Below are 18736 nucleotides of genomic sequence, written 5' to 3' on the forward strand. Positions count from 1 at the left end.
GTCCCACTGGGTTTTTCTTGAGCCTGTAATGTTTTACTTTTTATAAATGGGAAAAGTATTCCCTGTGCTTCCTTGGTTAGAGGAAAGAAGGCATTTATTCTCACAGAAGGGAGGGAATGAGGCAGTGTGAGTTAATGTGTTGACTTTAGAATTTTGCACCTTAATCTCTTCATTTAATGTTTAAAAGTCTGGGACCTGCTGGTCCAACTGTGTTTTAGAATAGAAAGTCTTATGTTTGAGTGATGCCTTGGGTGGATGCTGATAGCAAATGTGTGTCCACTTTTTCTTTTCTACTACACAATTTAAAAGTAAAGGGAGGCAGTGTGGTAGGGCCATAGGTCATGGGTTTCAGGCACTGGTGGGCTCCTGAGCCCCTCTGTGAACAGAGAGGCAAACTAGTTAAGCTTTTTGAGCCTCAGTTTCCTTATTGGTAAAAGAATAGTGTTGGTATTCTCGGATGATGGAGGATTAAGTGCAGCCAGTTAGTATCTGTTGGTTGTAAAGCACTTGGTTAGTGTAGAAGGTGCCCGTAAATTGTAGCTGTCACTGTTATAAGATTCATAATGGGGCATGGAAAGACCTGTCTTGTTTTAAAGCATTTCTGAAAAAAATTATCTCAAGCATTAAAACATTGTATAAAGTTGACATTCATAACTATTTTCAGACTAAAGAAGAGTGATGTCAAAAGGTGAACCTGCGGCTAAGATGCTGCTTTATAGGGGAGTGTGGGAACCCCAGTGTACGAAGCAGCCCCTAATTGGACTTACAGTGGAAAATACAGTTTAGTCAGGAGACATTTGTCCCTTAAAGGAGTGTCATCACCGAACAGCTGCGGAGCACCCGCTGTGATGCGTGGGTGCCATCGTCATGGCTGGGATTCTGACCCAGTGAGACGCGCACCTTCGCAGCTGCTGTGTGAGGAGCGCTGCTGGCGGGCGTGCCTCACTGTCAGTGTTGGAGGAGAAAGCGCTGTCTTTCACATCTACTCTCCAATACTGATAGTGTTTAAGCATTTTCTGTTTCTTATTAAAATAGCTATTGTGCTCTTTTGTTAAAATGTTCTCACAGGAAGATGAATAAATGTTAGTGTTTGGGGGAAATATTTTTTAAACTTTACTTATTAAGTAATGTACATGTTGAACGGAGGGAAACTTTAACACTGTATGCCCTTTCCTTAGATTTGTGCTTTATTGAAGGGGTTTTAACACTCTCCCAGGGACAGTAGAACCTAAGAATTTACATCAGTGTTGTTCACTAGATGTCATTAACTTCTTAAATATGCTTCTCACTCTTTCAGAGTTACTGGAGAATGTAACCCTAATACATAAACCAGTGTCATTGCAACCCCGAGGGCTGATCAATAAAGGAAACTGGTGCTACATTAATGCTGTATCCTTCTCAGATGCTGTCCCCAAGGCCGGCTTACTGTGGGTTTTTCTTCCTCAGGAGCATTTGACTTAGTTTAGCTTCCAGGAGCATCTGCCCTAAAATTTTAATCCAAAGATGTGATCCCTTAGTCTGCCTTCCTTGCTTGTAAACATGGTTATTCCTGACCAGAAATAAAAGATGATTTGTTGACCTGTGAATGGCAGAATCAGGCGCTTTATTCTCCTTACACTAGTCCCAAATAATAGGGCAGAGTGACTGCCTTCAACTGCAGATTTTGTTCTAAGTGATTTGATTATTTTGTTGAATGGAGTTCTTGTACATAAATTACCAAGTACATGGCAAACCCTTTATGGACATCACAGGTTACCCCATGATCACTTGTGAATAATCCCATGATTATTCCTTTTTGTGTTTACATATCTAAGTCATTCAGTGTCCTTGGCTTATTCAGTGTTATATGCTCTTGTATTAATGTGCCTTCTGGAAATTTGGAGTGTCTGTGTCATTTCCTTTACACTTCCTTACTATCAATATTTAGACACTGCAGGCATTGGTTGCCTGCCCTCCGATGTATCACCTGATGAAGTTCATTCCTCTGTATTCAAAAGTACAAAGGCCTTGTACATCAACACCCATGATAGATAGCTTGTAAGTAAGGTGGTTAAAAATAACCTGGGATGGGGGGCTCCCATTGATAATTACAATTCACATAGTTTAGCAAAGTTGTTGATGTACTGCAAATGAATCTTACAATTCTATTTTTTAAAATTTACTATTCATGATTTTATATGGAAGTTAACTAGAAATGCAATTTAGAGCATTATCTCTATTCTTTAGATTCAGTTGAATAAATTTTAGTGTTTAATACTTTATATCCATAAACTCAAAAACTTCACATATAGCATTGGTTACCTAAAATGTGCTGTCTTCAGACTAATTAATAGTCTACTTAGTCATCAAGGCTCTTTAGTAAGAGTGTCTTTTTAAAAAATGTACTACTTAACATTTTTTTCCCCATGTTTAGTGTTCGGCTGATGAATGAGTTTACTAATATGCCAGTACCTCCAAAACCCAGACAAGGTGAGTAAAATGAGGTCTCCTGAGGCCATTACACACTGGGAGTTATGAAGTAGGGTGACTCAATTTGATAAATTCAGTCTTGTTGTAAAGAAGGTATATTTTTAAATGCAGGTTGCTGCACCTGTGCTGTTCTCAACACATGGGCTGGGTGGGGAGGATCATTGCTGCTGTTTTTCATTGTTTTAAGACTATTTTAGTTACGAAAATCTGTCGTATTTTCCATTGCAGCTCTTGGGGATAAAATCGTGAGGGATATCCGCCCTGGAGCTGCCTTTGAACCCACGTATATTTATAGACTGTTGACAGTTATCAAGTCAAGCCTGTCTGAAAAGGTTTGGGACCACCCTAACGTAGCCCGTCTGGAGTGTTGCCGTAGCCCCACGCGGCGCCTTCATGTTGCTTGCTCAGTGCCTGCTCGGCTTTGTGCTGTGGTTTGGTGGGTGTGAAGGCCTGGGCTTGGTGTGGAGGCCACTGCCCGGATGAGTTTAAGGAGTATGGTGGTAATCAGAGCCACCCCGTGTGTCGTGTATTGTGCACCAAGTACTGTTGTAAGTTCTTTGCATCTGTATGTAATTCACGCCCCAGTGAATAAAATATGATTATTGTCTCCTCGTTATATTTGAGAAAAGTGAAGTCACTGTCCAAGGTCACGCAGCTAATTGGCAGAGCTGGCATGAGTCAGCTCCTCAGCCACGTCTGGGCTGCCTGTCAGGTAGGAGGAGCGATGAGGCCTGGCAGGCGGCATGCTGGGAGGAGCTCTGTTCCTCGCACTCAGCCTATGTTAGTAGCTCCTTGGGTCCTTGACTCTCTCTCTCACCTACGTTTTCTGTCCTGCAGTTGGCTACTGAAGGCATGGGACCAAGGGCCAAGGAGGTCTTATAAAGGGCCCTGTCAGCTGTTGAGAGTGAATCAGGGGCACCCTTTGCATAGTTAGTTGGAGCATTTCTTTCCTCCCTCACAGAGTTTGTAAACAATCAGTACAAGCAATGAATGCTTAGAGAGAAATATAGTCAAGAGAATCCATTAAAACAAAGTAATGCTGAAGCTCCACTGTTTAGCAGAAGGATGAATGCCCAGGACTGTGTAGAAGGGCCCCACAGGGACTTTTTACATGGTCTTGCTGCAGCTTTTGGTGATAAGCTTGGAATATACATTTCCCAATTAATTGGAAATATGCAGAGTGTTACAGAAATGGAAGAAACTGTGCCCTCTGCCCTCAGCTCACTGCCCAGTAGGGGAGTTAGATATGTAATCTAAGAAAATAAACAGCAAAAGGACTAGGGTAGATACATAGACAGCTGCTTTAAAAGCCAGAGGAGGCCCAGCCAGCTCAGGTGGAGAGGGAAAGCACGAGGCTCAGAGGACTTCCTGGGGTTGAGCCCCACTGAGATCCTGCTCAGAAGTTATATTCGTGCACAAATGTGTCTTTCCAAGTTACATTATACTGGCTGTGGGGGGTCCTGGAGACCACCCTCAGGCTTGGTGACTCACTAGGATTCACAGGACTCAGAAGCTGTTTTCCTCGGTCACGGTTTAGTACAGTGCAAGGACACAGCAAAACCAGAGTGAAGACGGGGGAATGTGCAGGAAAGCCCGAGACCCCTCACCCAGTGCAACCACCCGGGAGGCACTCTGCTCCTCAGCACTGTCACAGTGCATGTGGAGTGGGGACCACCAGGGAAGCTCACTGGAGACTCAGCGTCCAAAGGTTATTAGGGGCCAGTCACGTGGGCATCCTCTGCCTGCACAAACCAGGATTCCAAACACCCAGAAGGAAAGCAGATGTTTACCATAAACCACACTGCAGTTCAGGCACGTCCCTTATCAGGTCTTGGAACGGTGGGAAACCTCCCCAAGTCCGAGTTCCCAGATAACAGCCAAGGACCAAGGCAGCCAGCAGGCCTTCCCAAGGACAGTAGCCTCAGGCCTGCTGTGTGGAGTCTTCTGTAAATCTTGGGCTGTGGCAGCTTCCTCCCTTTTCCACACAAGCAGAGCACAGCCATGCCGGAGAGCTGCTGTCTGTAGCCGCAGCTCCATTTGGAGCCCCCAAGTCTACCAGAGGCTGCAAGCAGAAGAACGTACAGATCCTTGCAGCGTGTGGTTGTGCTCCAGACACGAACACGTCATGACAAATTATATAATCAGACCAGTATGAGATTATAAAACTAAGATGTCACTATATTGTCTGAGTCATAATGTGAATGATTCTGCTGGTGTGTGTCTGTCAGCCATATTTTTAAATCAAGAAAGTTTTTCACATACAATCTGTGTCTTTTCCCCTGTAGCCGCCCATCATCAAAAATAGGAAACAAATAGGGCTTTGAATTTCACAACTCACGGTGTGAATGATAACCACAGTGAGGTAGCCCTAGAAATCTGGTTCTTGCTCTTCTTTTTATTTAAACAAAAGTTTTAAAAAACTTTTATTATAAAGATAATGTATATTATAGAAAATTTCAGAAGTCCAGAAAAACATGAACAATCCCCATTAGTTCTGTCACTTAGACATAAGTGTTTTCTCTGTGGCTCCCCTGTGCGTCTTTCCCCCAGCTCCACCTTTTGCGGCCAACCAAGGAAAAATTCATGTGGTTTTTAGGAGACCCTTCCCATTACATCTTGTTGGAAATTTAAGCGGAGGTGCAGCTTGGATGTGTAGGCACCCTACCTGCCGCAGGCCTTGGGCGGCGCTCAGCCAGGACTGATGGAACCATGTTTGGCCTTTGCAGGGTCGCCAAGAAGATGCTGAGGAGTACTTAGGCTTCATTCTAAATGGGCTTCATGAGGAAATGTTGAACCTGAAGAAACTTCTCTCACCAAATAACGAAAGTAGGTGATGGTGTGTTTGCTACAAAACTGAGAACATTTCTGTCAAAACTATTTCTAAATGACTGTTACCTGTTGATGTACTAGGTTGCCCCTTGGCTTCCCCCCCAGCGGCCATTCGCCCAAGTCACTTTCTGCTCATTTGGATATAACTCCAGTTAGGTTTACATTGCTTATTTTAGGTGCTATTGAGAATGTTCTACATGGAGAAGTCAAATTTATCCAGAACCTCTGCTTTTCTTCTGTCAACTTTTAATAGGAAAACGATCAAACATACAGAAAAGCTGAAGGAATACGTTTGATGAATACCTGTGTGACTGCTGAGTTCTGCAGTTGCTGATATGTTATCCTTGTTCAGCTGCCCATCCACACACTGCACGTACGCTTTTCCTGAATGATTCAAAATTAAGTTGCAGACAACAGTTTAGTCCACCCCTCAATGCCAAGCATGCATCTCCTGAGGGTGAGGCTTCTATCCTACATGACCACACACCTTACCACGTTGATAAACTCACCAACCATGCAGTAATAGTTACTTTCCAGGCCCTGTTCAGACTGTTTCCAGTTGCCCCAGAATGTCTGCAGCCTCCGTGCTAGGCCACGGGGCCAGCAGGGTTGCCCAGGTAGCTTTTGTTCTTGGTGTAGGACATACCCTACTTTTGTTTTTGAAGCTACAACCGACAAATCTGTTAGGTGCTTGATGTAAAACCCTCTTTTATTTTCGTTTTTGCTGTTACTGTTGTAAATAGTAGCCTAAGCAGACTGTCTCCTTTTCAGAATTTACTTTTTCCAATGGACCCCAAAGCCACCCAGTGAGTGAAGAAGAGCGGGAAGAGCCGGGTGAAGGAAGTGAGGACGAGTGGGAGCAAGTGGGCCCCAGAAATAAGACGTCGGTCACTCGCCAGGCGGATTTTGTTCAGACCCCAATCACTGGCATTTTTGGTGGACACATCAGGTTTATGCTTTTCTGGAATAATGTGGTATTTGCTGTGTTCAGGGTTTTGCCATTTTGCTAAAGGGGAAAGCTGGTAGGCTTGTCTTAGGCCACGGTGGACGCGGTGGCTTGCCTTTTTGCTGGTGGCACCTCTTGTGGCCTGCCACGGGGAGCGCCCCCCCCCCCCCCACCTGCACGCAACACTTTCAGGCCAGCTGCTCACAGCTAGGTCAGAGGAGGAAGTCGTGTCAGTGATGCAATGTACTTTGTTAAGAGAAGAAATTCATTTGTTTGATTGGAGGAATTGTAGGAACTGGAAAGACGGGTGTGGAGGGAGTACTCTGACAGTAAGGCAGACACTGGCCCACAGGAGTACCTGGGCTCCTCCTGTCCCAGGTCCCTCGGACCAGCTGCTCTTTGCTTGTTCATGAAGTCCTCCTAAGAGGTTTCCAGTTATTTACATTAGAGCTGTTCATATCGCCATGACTTGGAGTTCATGAGAACTTGCTTAATTTCCAAGGAGGTTCACTCCCCTGGAGCCTGAAGGCCCCTCCCTGGAACACGATCCCTCACTGGGGGCCACACAGCACAGCCTATAAGGGGGGTGGTTTCAGTGAGTCTTAGCCTTTCATTGTCCCAAGTGCTGTGTAATCAAAAGAAGGAACACCCTTTTCGAGGCACCGAAAGTTAGTTCAGTCTCTCTGTGCTCTGAAATCATGGAGCAGCTTTCAACAGGCTGAGAGCGGCCTGCCCTGACTCCCGGGCAGGGGGGCTGTGTGGGGCCGGGTCAGGAGCCTCGTATGTGGGAGTGTGACCTTGAACAAGTCCTTCCTGTGAGCTAGCCCGTGCAGGCCCCTTCCCATTCTGGGGTCTCCCGGCATCAGCCTCACCGTCAGGTGGGCTCTGGCGAACGCCCAGCCCGGCCACTGCTGGGGTAACTTGTTTTTGCCAGATTCGGTTCCTTGGGACAAGGCCGTTTGGGAACTCACTTAGGGATGCGAGAGGAGTCAGAGGACAGCCCAGATGGATGCAATGTGAGCACGGTACTTGAGCAAAGCGGGAATACCAAAATTGCAAGGCCACTGGACCCAAAGACCTCACATTTGTTTGAGTATAACCAGTGGGAGAAACCAGAATCCACTTTGGAGAAACTTTAGCTTTGTCGGCATGGCCCTGCGACAGCCCCTAGCCTCAGCCTCTGTGGCCTTTTTGTGTTGAAATTGGTTCTTTCTTTTTGAAAAATGGTAAGACAAAACAGAGTTACTTCTTATAACTGAAGAACTTCTTTTCTGTGTAGAGTGGCCACTGTGAAGCATTATGCAGACCCTATAAGGTTTTCTAAAATTCGCCCTCTGAGTGGTTTGTCAGTGTCCCCAGGAAGACCAGCACCTTTCTCCACTGTTTCCCTGGGAACTTTAATAAAATCCAGGCCTTGAGTCAAGAGCACCACTTGGGGATTTCTCTGCCAGCTTTAATTACTGCGTTTCCCACCGCTGCTCTTCAGCGCTGAGGAGATGGCGGCCCCCTGGGGGTCACGCTCAGCAGGGGCACAGGGATGCCCCCTGAGGCCGGGCAGGAAGCCGTACTCGGAGCCCACACCCAGGCGCAGGGGCTTTCCCTGCGCTTCTCGGCTTCGGCTCGTCAAGTCCGAGTACCCATATACCCACTTTATTCTGCTAATAAACTGGGTCGCTCAGGAATAGAATCCCTTGTTGAACTCCTCAAATGTTTCCTTGCTGAGGCTAAGTGAGAGATGGGACAAACACACAGTTTTTACTCAGAAAATGTTAGAAGAAGGAAAATGAAATGAAAAACCAGCTAAGAAAACAAAGTTATGTTGGTACCTTCTTGAGGGCAGTGCTGTGCCCTGGATGCCTGCGTGCTTCTGTAACACACACCCTGCTCCTCTTCTTTTGTAAGTTGTTTTAATGGGGAAATGCCATTAAAATACTCCATTTACCTTGGGATTTCCTCTGTTTTATTAGACCAGGCTGTGATACTTTGGGAAAATGAAAAGTGTTGGCATTTTGAGGCTAAAGCAAGCTAGGCGTAGGCACATTGTTGACTGGTGCATTGAATAAAGTGTGGAGTAGGTGCAGGAATTTGGAAGATGAAGGAGGCTCTTTTCCAGAGCACTTCAGCTGGGAAAATCATCAACTGGTGAATTTAGTTGCTAGAAATACTTAGATCTTCAGCAGAATTATTTTAAAGATTCAGTGTGTGTGTGTGTGTCATTTTGATTTTCTGTTCTCTCTAAGCTTCTGAAAGTAATAATTGAACAATCTTACTTTCAGGGTTTATTCCTCTTTTCCTAGTTTATGACCTTCCTTTGCCTGAAGGGAAAGTGGGAAGGTGTGGTCTCTTAGATTCTTTGTTTTTGTTTTCAATTCTTAGGTCTGTGGTTTACCAGCAGAGTTCAAAAGAATCTGCCACTTTGCAGCCATTTTTCACGTTGCAGTTGGATATCCAGTCTGACAAGATACGTACAGTCCAGGATGCACTGGAAAGCTTGGTGGCAAGAGAATCTGTCCAAGGTTATACCACAAAAACCAAACAAGAGGTATATTCACAGTTGAACCTGAACTTCTGTGCTGAGGCCCTCTGGCGTGGTGGAAGGAACACAGTGGTTCAGGATGCGGAGAAGTGGATTTGAGTTCTGCTTCTTAAATCAGTTGCTTCACTGTTTTGGACTGAAAGTTTCCACAGCTTTAAATGAAGTAGTTGAAACAGGAGCCTAACAACCTCCTTTCGCTCTTAGTCATAGAGCATAGGTAACAGTGACCTTTTAGACTAATCGTCCCGAGCTACATTTTCTGGCAATCTAATCACGATCTTGCAGAGTCAGTACCGTCTCTAACAGAGGCTGAATAGCTTGTTTACATTGCTGATGCCATGGAGCACAATTTCATGAGATTAAGATAGAAAAAAGATTCTAAACATGTCTGTTGTGCATTTGATTGTAGATGGTCAAGAACACTGAAGAGTAGGAAGTAACTTTTCTGATTTGATCTGAAAAAGATAACGAGTCTTCGAGTCTTTCAGTCCGTCTACAGGAGTCCAGAGAAGCCGGCGTGGCTCGGTGCAGCAGCCCACCTGTCAGCTCAGTCAGGGGAGGGGAGCTTCCTCGTGTTCTGTGCAGGTGTATCCCCTCAGCAGCTGAGGATGCCTCCTCCATTGCCCAAATGGTGGCAGTAATTCCTGAAACTATGTTGGGGAGATGAATGCAGGCTCATTGTGGGCAGCAGGTTTTTGAACAGTTCATAGTATTCCTGCAAAGTTTGATTTAAATAATAGGCAGTGTGTGATGGCTCCAAGGGGAATAAAGACACCCCGATGTGGAAAAAGCCGTCAGCACCTCGCAGGGTTCCCCTCGCTTTGGAACACTTGTTCCAAGTGAAAAAGAGCAGAGGTAGGAGATGGCGGCTTTTAACTCACCTGGGGTCTCCTGCTTTGTGTTGCCCAAGGCAGCTTTGGGAGATCAGGTAGTTGTGCCTAGTCCTCCACCATATTTTCTGACTTGCTTCTCATGAGTAATTTTGTTTAATAAATAAAAGTGATGGGAGCCAGAGACAGAATCTTGGCAGGTGGATTCTGTGAGTAAGTGAATAAATTAAGGGCCTCGCGGTGGAATGAAATGGAGGGGGTATTGCTGTCGGGAGGCTGGTTGTGGGGGCTGAGTCGTGTACGTGGCCGTGGGCAGGACTCGTTCTGGCGCAGCCTTGGAGATGGAACAAGGCCGTGCTGTTCGAGCTTCACAGTCAATGTCAGCGAGTTTCAGGAAGAGCAGGGACCAGAGAAGGAGGTCTGTTTGAGAAAGGAAGATTTTGGAAAGCTTGAATGGGGATATCTGCAAAGAGCAAACTAACACATTTTCTGGAATGTTTTTAAAATACCAAGTTTAATTTTATTATATTTTTAGGTCAAAAGTATTTTTGGGGGGTGGTGGTGGAAACACGAAGGGCTACAGGAAAGTATGATTACACAAAATGTTTGTTATATAGAAAAGGTCTGGTTTTGTTGGGTGATAAAGTGTACCTCAGTTTGACTGGTAACCCAGTCCCACATTTAAGAATTTCAGATTAGCCGCTTAATGGTCTGAAAGTCTCAGGTCGGTCATCGGCTGCCGGCCCTGAGAAGCATCCCCCAGATGTTCTGGTCCGACTCTCTGTTCTCTGTGCGGAAGCCAGGGTCTCACCAGAACCCCTACTTGTAGCTTGAGCTTAGCCACCTTTTCATTCACTCCAAATTCTTGTTGGGTATAGAGACACTAGAGTGGGAATATAGAGAAGTCTGGGCTTCTGATTTAGGGTGGAAGACAGGCATGGAAGGGTCTGTAAGCCTAATGAACCCTGAGTGGTGACTCCTGAGCTTGCTTCCCGGAAGCCTGAGTCCCGCAGGACCTTCACCCAGGTGCCTGTGGACTTCTCCAGAAGCTTTCCTGGTGTTTCATACATGCTGCTGTCCTTTGGACTGTTACTGTAACAAGTATTTCTACCAATATACATATAAATTAAGGAAGCATCAAATAATTTATAAATACAGTTAATAAAGGGATTAAGCATTGTTTGGGAAGATGCATTTTAATAAAGGGCATTTTAATAATTCATTAGACCTGTGAAAGTACTTAAGGGACATAAATTGATGAAACAAATGATTATAAAACTAGTAAATGGTTTTCAGTTCTTTAAAACATCTAATTCAAGAAACACATTGACCTCAGTTTTGTCAGTGCTGAGAGATTTAAAAAAAAACAAGTTAATACATCCGTATTTCAAAGTACAATGGGCTAGCTTTTTAATTTTGATGACAATTCATTATCAGTGCCACAGAGCAGAGGTTCTTAACTTGGAGGTCACAGCTGGGCTCGGCCCCACGGGGTCCTCTGCAGCTGTGTTTATAGGATCCATGCACTTTCCTAAGAAGAGTGTGCGTAGCTTTTGGGGGCCCCGTGACCTCGGGAAGCTGGAGAAGTGCTGCTGTGGGGCTCCCAGGAGGCCGAGACGGAGCCTGCTGTGTGGCAGGAGGCGATGGCCGGTGCTGTGCGCTTTGTGCCTAGGTCGAGATAAGTCGAAGAGTGACTCTGGAAAAACTCCCTCCTGTTCTTGTGCTGCACCTGAAGCGGTTTGTTTATGAGAAGACGGGTGGATGTCAGAAGCTTATAAAAAATATCGAATATCCCGTGGACTTGGAAATAAGTAAAGGTAATAAATCTATAAAGCAATAACACTCCTAGAAAACAATGAGCCTGACGCTTTGGCATTTCTACATGATGGCAAGATTAAGGAACTTTTCTTACATGGCTTTTTGTTGTAAATTTCTTGACTTTTAATAGACCTTTTTATTAAGATTCTCACCAAAGTGGCTTTTTAACAATAAAGGCAAAAATGAATAAAGTATATTATATAATCTTACTAGATGAGGAAAATAGGTTTTGTCCATCAAAATGAGCATTATTTTTCTATAAATATTTTATGATACAAAATAATTCTCCTTACACTAACTATTGACAAGTGTAGGCCAGCCTGGACTTTGTAGCGAGTTGAGAATGTTTCCCACTGGCCTCGGGGGTTGGTCCAACCTCTGGTCACAGTGCCCTGCAGGTGAGGTGCCGTCAGTGGTTCTCTCAGCCTCAGGCCCATCAGGCAGTGGGCTCAGCAGCATCAGGTCCCAGTGGAAGGTGTTCTGCCGAAAGTGCAGCGTGAAGGAAAGCTTTCCTTGAAAGCTTCAGAGTTAGTGAAAAATGTATTGTGTAGTACTGAAGCTTGGTTGGGAGCACAGCAGGCTAGAGGCGATTCTAAACCATCAGGTGTCTGGAAAACAGAAAAGAGGATGTGGACGCCACCCCTGGCTCTTGCAGAGGAATCAGCCTGTTGCCCGCCCCCCCCCCCCAAGCCCCAGATGGCACACCCACACCCACTGCCCCCTGGCGAGTGGGGCTGGCTCACCACCCCGGCAACGCCACACGTCCCGCAGCCTTGGCCTCCGGCACTGGCTCCCCTGCTGCTCGGTCTGACCCCTGCGCTGGTGTCCTGTTCATCCCGTCTCCACACTGCAGCTGCGTCATCGCTGGCAGCATGCTTTCCTGACCCATTTGGGGACCAGAAAGAGAAGAGAGGCCCGCTGAGATTCGCTGCGCCGCCAGCCCCCTTTTGCCTTGGCCGTCAGGGCGCACACAGCACACACTGAGTGCACGCTCATGCGGCTTCCCGCACCCCCCAAGTCAGCTGTCTGGGTGGACTTGGGTCGTGGTCTATCCTGATTTCAGTTGCATATCTTTTCTTGCTTGTTACATGTGTTTTGATACCAACTGCCACCCCCAGTGCTTTCTAGAAAGACATACTGAACAAGGACAAGACGACGTAGCTTGGGCTGTGCGGGTGGGGAGTAGAAGAGGAACCCTAAGTGGCTGCCAGGGCCAGTGCCCCTGCAGATGAAGCTTCCAGGCATCCGAGCGCGGCTTGTGCAGGGGGCCAGAGGCTGCACGGCCCAGGGGACTGGTGCCCCTTGGGAGAGCCCACCTTCCTGCACCTAACGGGGGCTTTGTGCTCTGGCTCATGTATGAACACGGTAGCTCTCAGGTTTTCCAGGGCTGTTTCTTATGTTTTAAGTAGGCAGCTTTTTTCTTTTCCTTTTTTTTTTTTTAACATCTGCTTTTAAGGGGTTTATAGCATGAGCTCAATAGGCTTAGTTTATTATAGCTCGTATTTCCTTAAGTATATTCCTGTGCTGCACAACTGATTGCCCTCACTGGTCAGGGTTTATGCGGGGAAATGGATGGAGTTTTGTCTTCTGGGTCGCAGGTTGGTTTGCTTGAGTGGAGACAGCCGTTAGCCCTTTGACTCTGTTATTCTGAACCTTTCTGTAAGTGCTTTCACAGATTGGAGCTGTTGATGTTTTGTTTTTCAGAACTGCTTTCTCCGGGGGTTAAAAATAAGAATTTTAAATGCCACAGAACCTATAGGCTATTTGCAGGTAAGTAAATTTTTGTACCATTATTTCCTTATTAAAGCAATGGTAAAATGGTTTTTATGTAGGCTCAGTTTTGCTGTAATGCCACTTTACACAGAGAATAGATCTCTCGGTTGGTGTCCCTGTGGGCTTTGTAAGTCAGAAAGTTGTTTGAAGATGTGTGCTTTACCTGAAGTTCAGTGCTTGAAATTCGACAGAGTATACTCTCAGCTCAGCCACATAGGACCTCATTTAACACTTAACACCGTGGTTTCCATCTTTGAGTCCGAGCAGTGAGTATAGGCTGACAGGCCCCTGGTCTGTCATGTGGCCTCGCACTGCTGCCTTTGTGGTACCTGTGGGAAGGTGGTCCCTCAGAGTGGCCGTGACGCCAGTCACCCAGCTAGGCTGGCAGAGCGCATCCCCAGTCAGCCTTCTGCTGGCTGCCCCTCCTCAGGGTGCTGTCAGGTGTACACGAGAAGGTGCCTGAGCTCACGCAGGCTCTTGGCTACCAGACTCCTCAGTCAGTCTGGGAATCCTCACCCAGTCCCAGAACTGGGGGGCCCGAGGACCCCTTACCTCCTGGGCTGGGGCTTCCTGCTGTGCCGGTTTGTCTAACCTGCTGTCTGTCCTTCCTCCATACTCCTTTCTCTCTTATATGCCTGTGAGGCTTTATGTCACTTTTAACAGTTGCCATGTACAACAGTGTGTTTGCTTTCTGACCCTTTTTATTAGAATCTTCTAATTTCTCTGTCATGCCTCCTTTTGTGTTGCCTTTGGTGAGCCTGCTTGGGATTTAAAGTAACACTGCTTTTTGCTGACCCTCACACATACCTTTCGACTAGGTACCTCTTGTGTAGCACCTCATTTATTCCTCACAGCTGACCTGAGGAAGATGTGGTAGTATCCCCGTGTTACGGAAGAAAAATGCGTGACCCAAAGAGGAGCATTCCTCGCTCTGAGACCCGAGTGGCCTGAAGTCCTCTGCCTGCAGTCCACCGCTGAGGGGTCCTGGGGAGCTGGGCGGGCCCTGCTCGGTGGGCGGAGCCTCTCTACCGCGTGGGCAGGCTGTGGCCCAGTCAGCTCCTCGTTCCCATCAGGCACTGTTCTTTTGGACTTCCTCTTCTCCCCCAGGGCCCCTCCCAGCAGTCTGGGGCCCTGATACGGTGGCGATGGGCACCTTGCCGCTGTGCGTGTCTCCAGCCCTGTCCTTGCCCTGCCTTGGGATGGACGCTCTGCAGCCCACCTCGGAGCCCAGAGGAGCCTCAGGGTCTGGCCTGGCTCCCTGGAGCTTTGCACTGGGGTCCCAGTGGGTGGTGAGGTGTTTCTTTGCCACCTCCCTGCAGCCCTCTGCCTTGTAGAACTTTGGGGCGAGGCTGATGATCAAGGGCAAGGTTTAGGAATTCATCTCCTGGTCAGTGGGCCCCGGTGTGAGTCACACTCTGCCCAGCCGCCGTGGCCCAGCAGTTGTGTCCTCTGAGCCCCTAGTGTGGAGGCTCCTTGTGCAGAGCTGAGGGGTCCGTAGTGACTAAAGCCCAAGCCTGTCCTCTGACCAGCCAAGGTCCCTGGCCCCGAGTGGATTCAGTCCTCCCCAGGAGTGGCAGCTGCTGGTGGAGCCTGGTGATATTCCAGCTTATTTGTTGCTGAAATTTCCTACCAGCTAGGTGGTGTGCCTCTCCAAGTGCCCGTCCCTTATGCAAGTGATGGTGGCACACAGCTTACCCCAGCCGCACTGCCATTCTCCCCGGAATTTCACTAGAGGCCATTTCCTCACCCAGGTTCATGTCTGCCACTGGCTGGGCCACCCTTTGCCCCCTCACCCTCCAGGGAGCTGCACGCTTCCACTGGCTGTCCCGTATTGGCTTCATTATATCTTCAGTGGTTATATGTTTTAGGCCTTGGATTAAGGCTTCTTGGTTGAATTACAGGACTTTTAAAAAGTAAATAATAACTGAAATTTTTTTCTGCTAAAGCACTGTTATAGAAAGAGCAGAAAGTTTTTTAAAAGAATAAAGAGTAATGACTAGTGCCATCTCTGTGGGGCTGCTCTACGCCACACAATCGGACAGCCCAGGTGACGGTCCTGGTGTCCCACAGGGCGGGTGCTGTCACTCCTCATCAATGGCAAGCCCCAGAGAACCTGGGATTATCATTTTGTCAGGGAACATAAGCACATTCTTACATCAGCAAGCACCGTCATCTATTCCCTGGAAAATTCATCTTACTGTAATAGAATTCGTTCATCTTTCCTTCAAGTGTGTGTATTTAGGTTTCTCCATTTTCTTACTGTTACGAAAAATCTTTGTCCAAGGTCCAGATAATCTCTTTTAGAATAGTCTGGAAATAGAGTTGGCTAGGCCAAGGGCACGGATGTTTTTAGATCTTTGGGTGCATATTCCCAGATGTGGATTCATTTGTACAGTGGACGGTTCTGTACAAGTGTTTTCCGTGATCTACTTTCCAGTTTGAAACATGAAAGTGAAAGTGGTTGATGAGCCCCCCCCAAATGGCTGACAAATGGGACAGCCCCATTTAACTGGCATTTCTTCTGTTTGTGAGGTATTGAGCATCTTAAAAATTTGTGAAGATGTGTAACTTCTTTGTAAATTGCTCAAGGTTTTTGACTTCTAATAGCATTGCTTTGTATGGTTGAAGTTCTCTGTCCCACCTACTCTGGTGAACTGTCTCCCAAGAAAGGTGGGTGTGCGGAGGGTTGGGGTGCCTCCCGCTGGGCTGCAGTCCACTCTGATGGCTCGCTTGGGCCTCTCTTCCAGTGGTCTACCATCACGGCAGCAGTGCAACGGGCGGCCACTACACCACAGACGTCTTCCAGATCGGCCTGAACGGCTGGCTGCGCATTGATGACCAGACGGTCAAGGTGATTCACCAGTACCAGGTGGTGAAGCCCACTGCCGAGCGCACAGCCTACCTCCTGTACTACCGCCGCGTGGACCTCCTGTGATGCGCGCCGTGTGTCCACGCCGCCTGCAGAGCACCGCCTCTCACCGATTTCCTCCCTCTCTTAGTGGTTCCTTAGAGAGAAACTCTTGCTCCCTTTTGAAAAAATGGGCTAGAATGGAAAGGAGACGCCTTGGGGTTTGTGTGCAACGTAGTTCGTGTTGACTTCTAACTTCCAAATCAAAATCATTTGGTTGAAACAGACCGTCAGTTGATTTAAGAAAATCCACAAAAACCCATGTATCTGAAATAATGCTGATTCCCGAGTTAAGAAGGGGGACTTGCGTTTGATTCCCAGTCTAATTGCTTGTAGAGTAAATCCTGCACCAGCAACACTTGTAAATTTGTGAAGATGAATTTTATCTTTCCTTAAAAAATAAATTTTTTAATCCATCACTCCTTCCTCCCCCACCCTTTAGTTTTTGATAAATGATAAAATGAGCCAGTTATCAGAGAAGAAATAGTTCTTCGAAGAAAACATAAAAAATGAGTTGCTGGTTCCTAACAGGAAAAATACATTTTAATAATTGTGCGGTGAGAAACTGCTTACATACACACTGCAGATCAAATATTTGGAGTTAAGGTGTTAGTCCACATAGATGGGTGACTGTAACTTTATTGCTATTAAAATATTTCAAATTGCATTCATGCTTCTGTGTGCACATAATGGAAAATGGGCAAAACAGTGAAGACTGACCTCCCAAGTCTGCCGCGTTTAATTCTGCTGTCTGCTCTCCTGTCGTGCTGCGTCTTCACTCGTGCACAGGCTAGTGATATCTAGGAGTATAAAGTCGTCGCCCATCAATAAAAATCACGGAGTCGGTTTAAAGCTGTGTGCGGTGTCTCTTTGGCGTGAGTGCCTTTTGCGGCGATGAGTCAGGCGGGCAGAGTGGCCCTTCCAGACTTAAACGGAGCCCTTCAGGCAGCCCAGCGTGTTGTGAAAGCTGGACCAGGACTCCGGTTATGTTCGTCTGGTATTTCCAAAGCTGGTAACTATGGTCTTGTGGGTGAATGGGTGTGTTTTGAATCTTCAGATAGCAGAGAAGAGGTGAACTCTCCTTCGATGTTTCTGCCCCTGGATCGCTCAGTGTTGCTGAAGTGGTGGGTCTCGGTCATGGCTGAGCATCCTTCCGACCGCCTGCTGCTGGAGTGGCTTAGCAGCACCTCTGGGCACCGTCTGCAGGCTGTGGAAAGGACACCTGCCTGGACAGAAGAGGTGGAGAGGACAGGAGAGGAGCAGCGACGTGCGATGAGGCCACCCCCGTGGTTCCTGTGCCTCTGGTGGCCCAGTTTCAGGCCCCACACAATTTATAGTAACGCACGGGGACCCTTGAGAACTGGGTTTGCTGGCCCAAGACTTTTCCCCAGGCTGCTCCTCTTGGCATCTGGTGTTCCTGGTCATAGCCTTGTGCCACTCCTGGGTTCAGAACTTGCTTACTGAATTACAGTATTAGCACTGGCCTCTTAGCCTACCTACCTGTTGTTAGCCTTCTCCGATTTGGCTGACTTATAAGTCACATAATTGGCTTCTCGTTAAAATAACATACAATCCTTATGGAAAGCATGGCATCTGGAAACCAGATTAACATGGGGAGAAGCAACCCACACCAGCAATAACCCAGCCAAAGATGAAATGAACTGTTCTGAAGCACCTCACTGGTTCTGGGTGTGGTGTTGAAATCCAGGTTGGGTCCCTTCTGCATGAATTGCCTAACCTGGCCCCCATAACTGGTGCTAGTCAGTTCAGCCCCAGCAAGGGGAAGTGGCTCTGTTCCTAACCTGTCCCCTGTGGGTCTGAGGGCTGCTCAAGAGCAAGGCCCTGTGGCCTGGGAATGCTTTTCACAGGCATCTGGAACAGGAGGCCAGAGGGCATTGCTGTGGGTACACCACCCTGCTTCCAAACCTTGAAACACATCCTGTGTATTTAGATGAGAACAATTACCCTCAGATACCACTCAGGGGTTCCTATATAAAACAGTCTTTTAAGTTGCTAAGGTATATATTTTGTCAGTTGCAAAATAATGTTGGGAAAATCTCAAGTGTCTTTCAAGAGTGGTAGAGATGAGTTAAGTCCAGAGGGACATTGGGATGTCCTGGTCAAGTGTAACGTGTAATGACACTGCATTCACTCAAAGGTTGCTGTGTGCCGTGGCACCTGGACTTTTCCCTTTAGCTGGCAGGTAGCCCATAGGGCTCCTGTTACCCTTCGTGTATATCATTTGTTGGAAGAGTGTGCATAACCCCGTACTACATGGGTCCCCCGATTGTATATTTGTGACCAGATGAAACTGCCCAATTTTGTTTGGCTTAATTGAATCAGCACACCAGCTGCAGACAGAAAGGCAAAATAGGGAAGGGGCAGAACATGTAACAAGGGGGTGTCAGCCTGGAATTCAGAATAATCCCCATTTGGTCCTTGGAGTGAATTATTGGCCCGTGGATAGAGAACAAGGTCATTCTAGCAAATCCAGCATTTTCTAGGGTTCCCAGTGAACTGTGGGCCTGTCTCTATTACCTGCTCTTGAGATTTCGAATTCAAATAGTGTTTCGTGCTGCCGTATTGAGTATTTTTATTGGTTTCTAGACCATTTCCCTTGTCATTTA

General features: G+C 47.0%; 1 protein-coding gene across 1 annotated transcript in view; it reads left to right on the top strand.

Annotated features, from left to right (window-relative positions):
• The window catches only part of USP10 (ubiquitin specific peptidase 10), a 61802-nt gene extending 44837 nt beyond the window's left edge, over positions 1-16965 (top strand). Inside the window, exons 5-14 of the mRNA XM_036924146.2 lie at positions 1298-1389; positions 1928-2037; positions 2414-2469; positions 2698-2801; positions 5196-5295; positions 6070-6247; positions 8621-8786; positions 11283-11427; positions 13133-13198; positions 15949-16965. Coding sequence (XP_036780041.2) covers positions 1298-1389; positions 1928-2037; positions 2414-2469; positions 2698-2801; positions 5196-5295; positions 6070-6247; positions 8621-8786; positions 11283-11427; positions 13133-13198; positions 15949-16136 — 1205 coding nt within the window. The 3' untranslated portion in view covers positions 16137-16965. The remainder of the gene's footprint in view (positions 1-1297; positions 1390-1927; positions 2038-2413; positions 2470-2697; positions 2802-5195; positions 5296-6069; positions 6248-8620; positions 8787-11282; positions 11428-13132; positions 13199-15948) is intronic.
• Positions 16966-18736: the final 1771 nt, after the last annotated feature.

The sequence above is a fragment of the Manis pentadactyla genome, chromosome 15 (genome assembly GCF_030020395.1).
Source record: "Manis pentadactyla isolate mManPen7 chromosome 15, mManPen7.hap1, whole genome shotgun sequence".
Taxonomy (NCBI): domain Eukaryota; kingdom Metazoa; phylum Chordata; class Mammalia; order Pholidota; family Manidae; genus Manis; species Manis pentadactyla.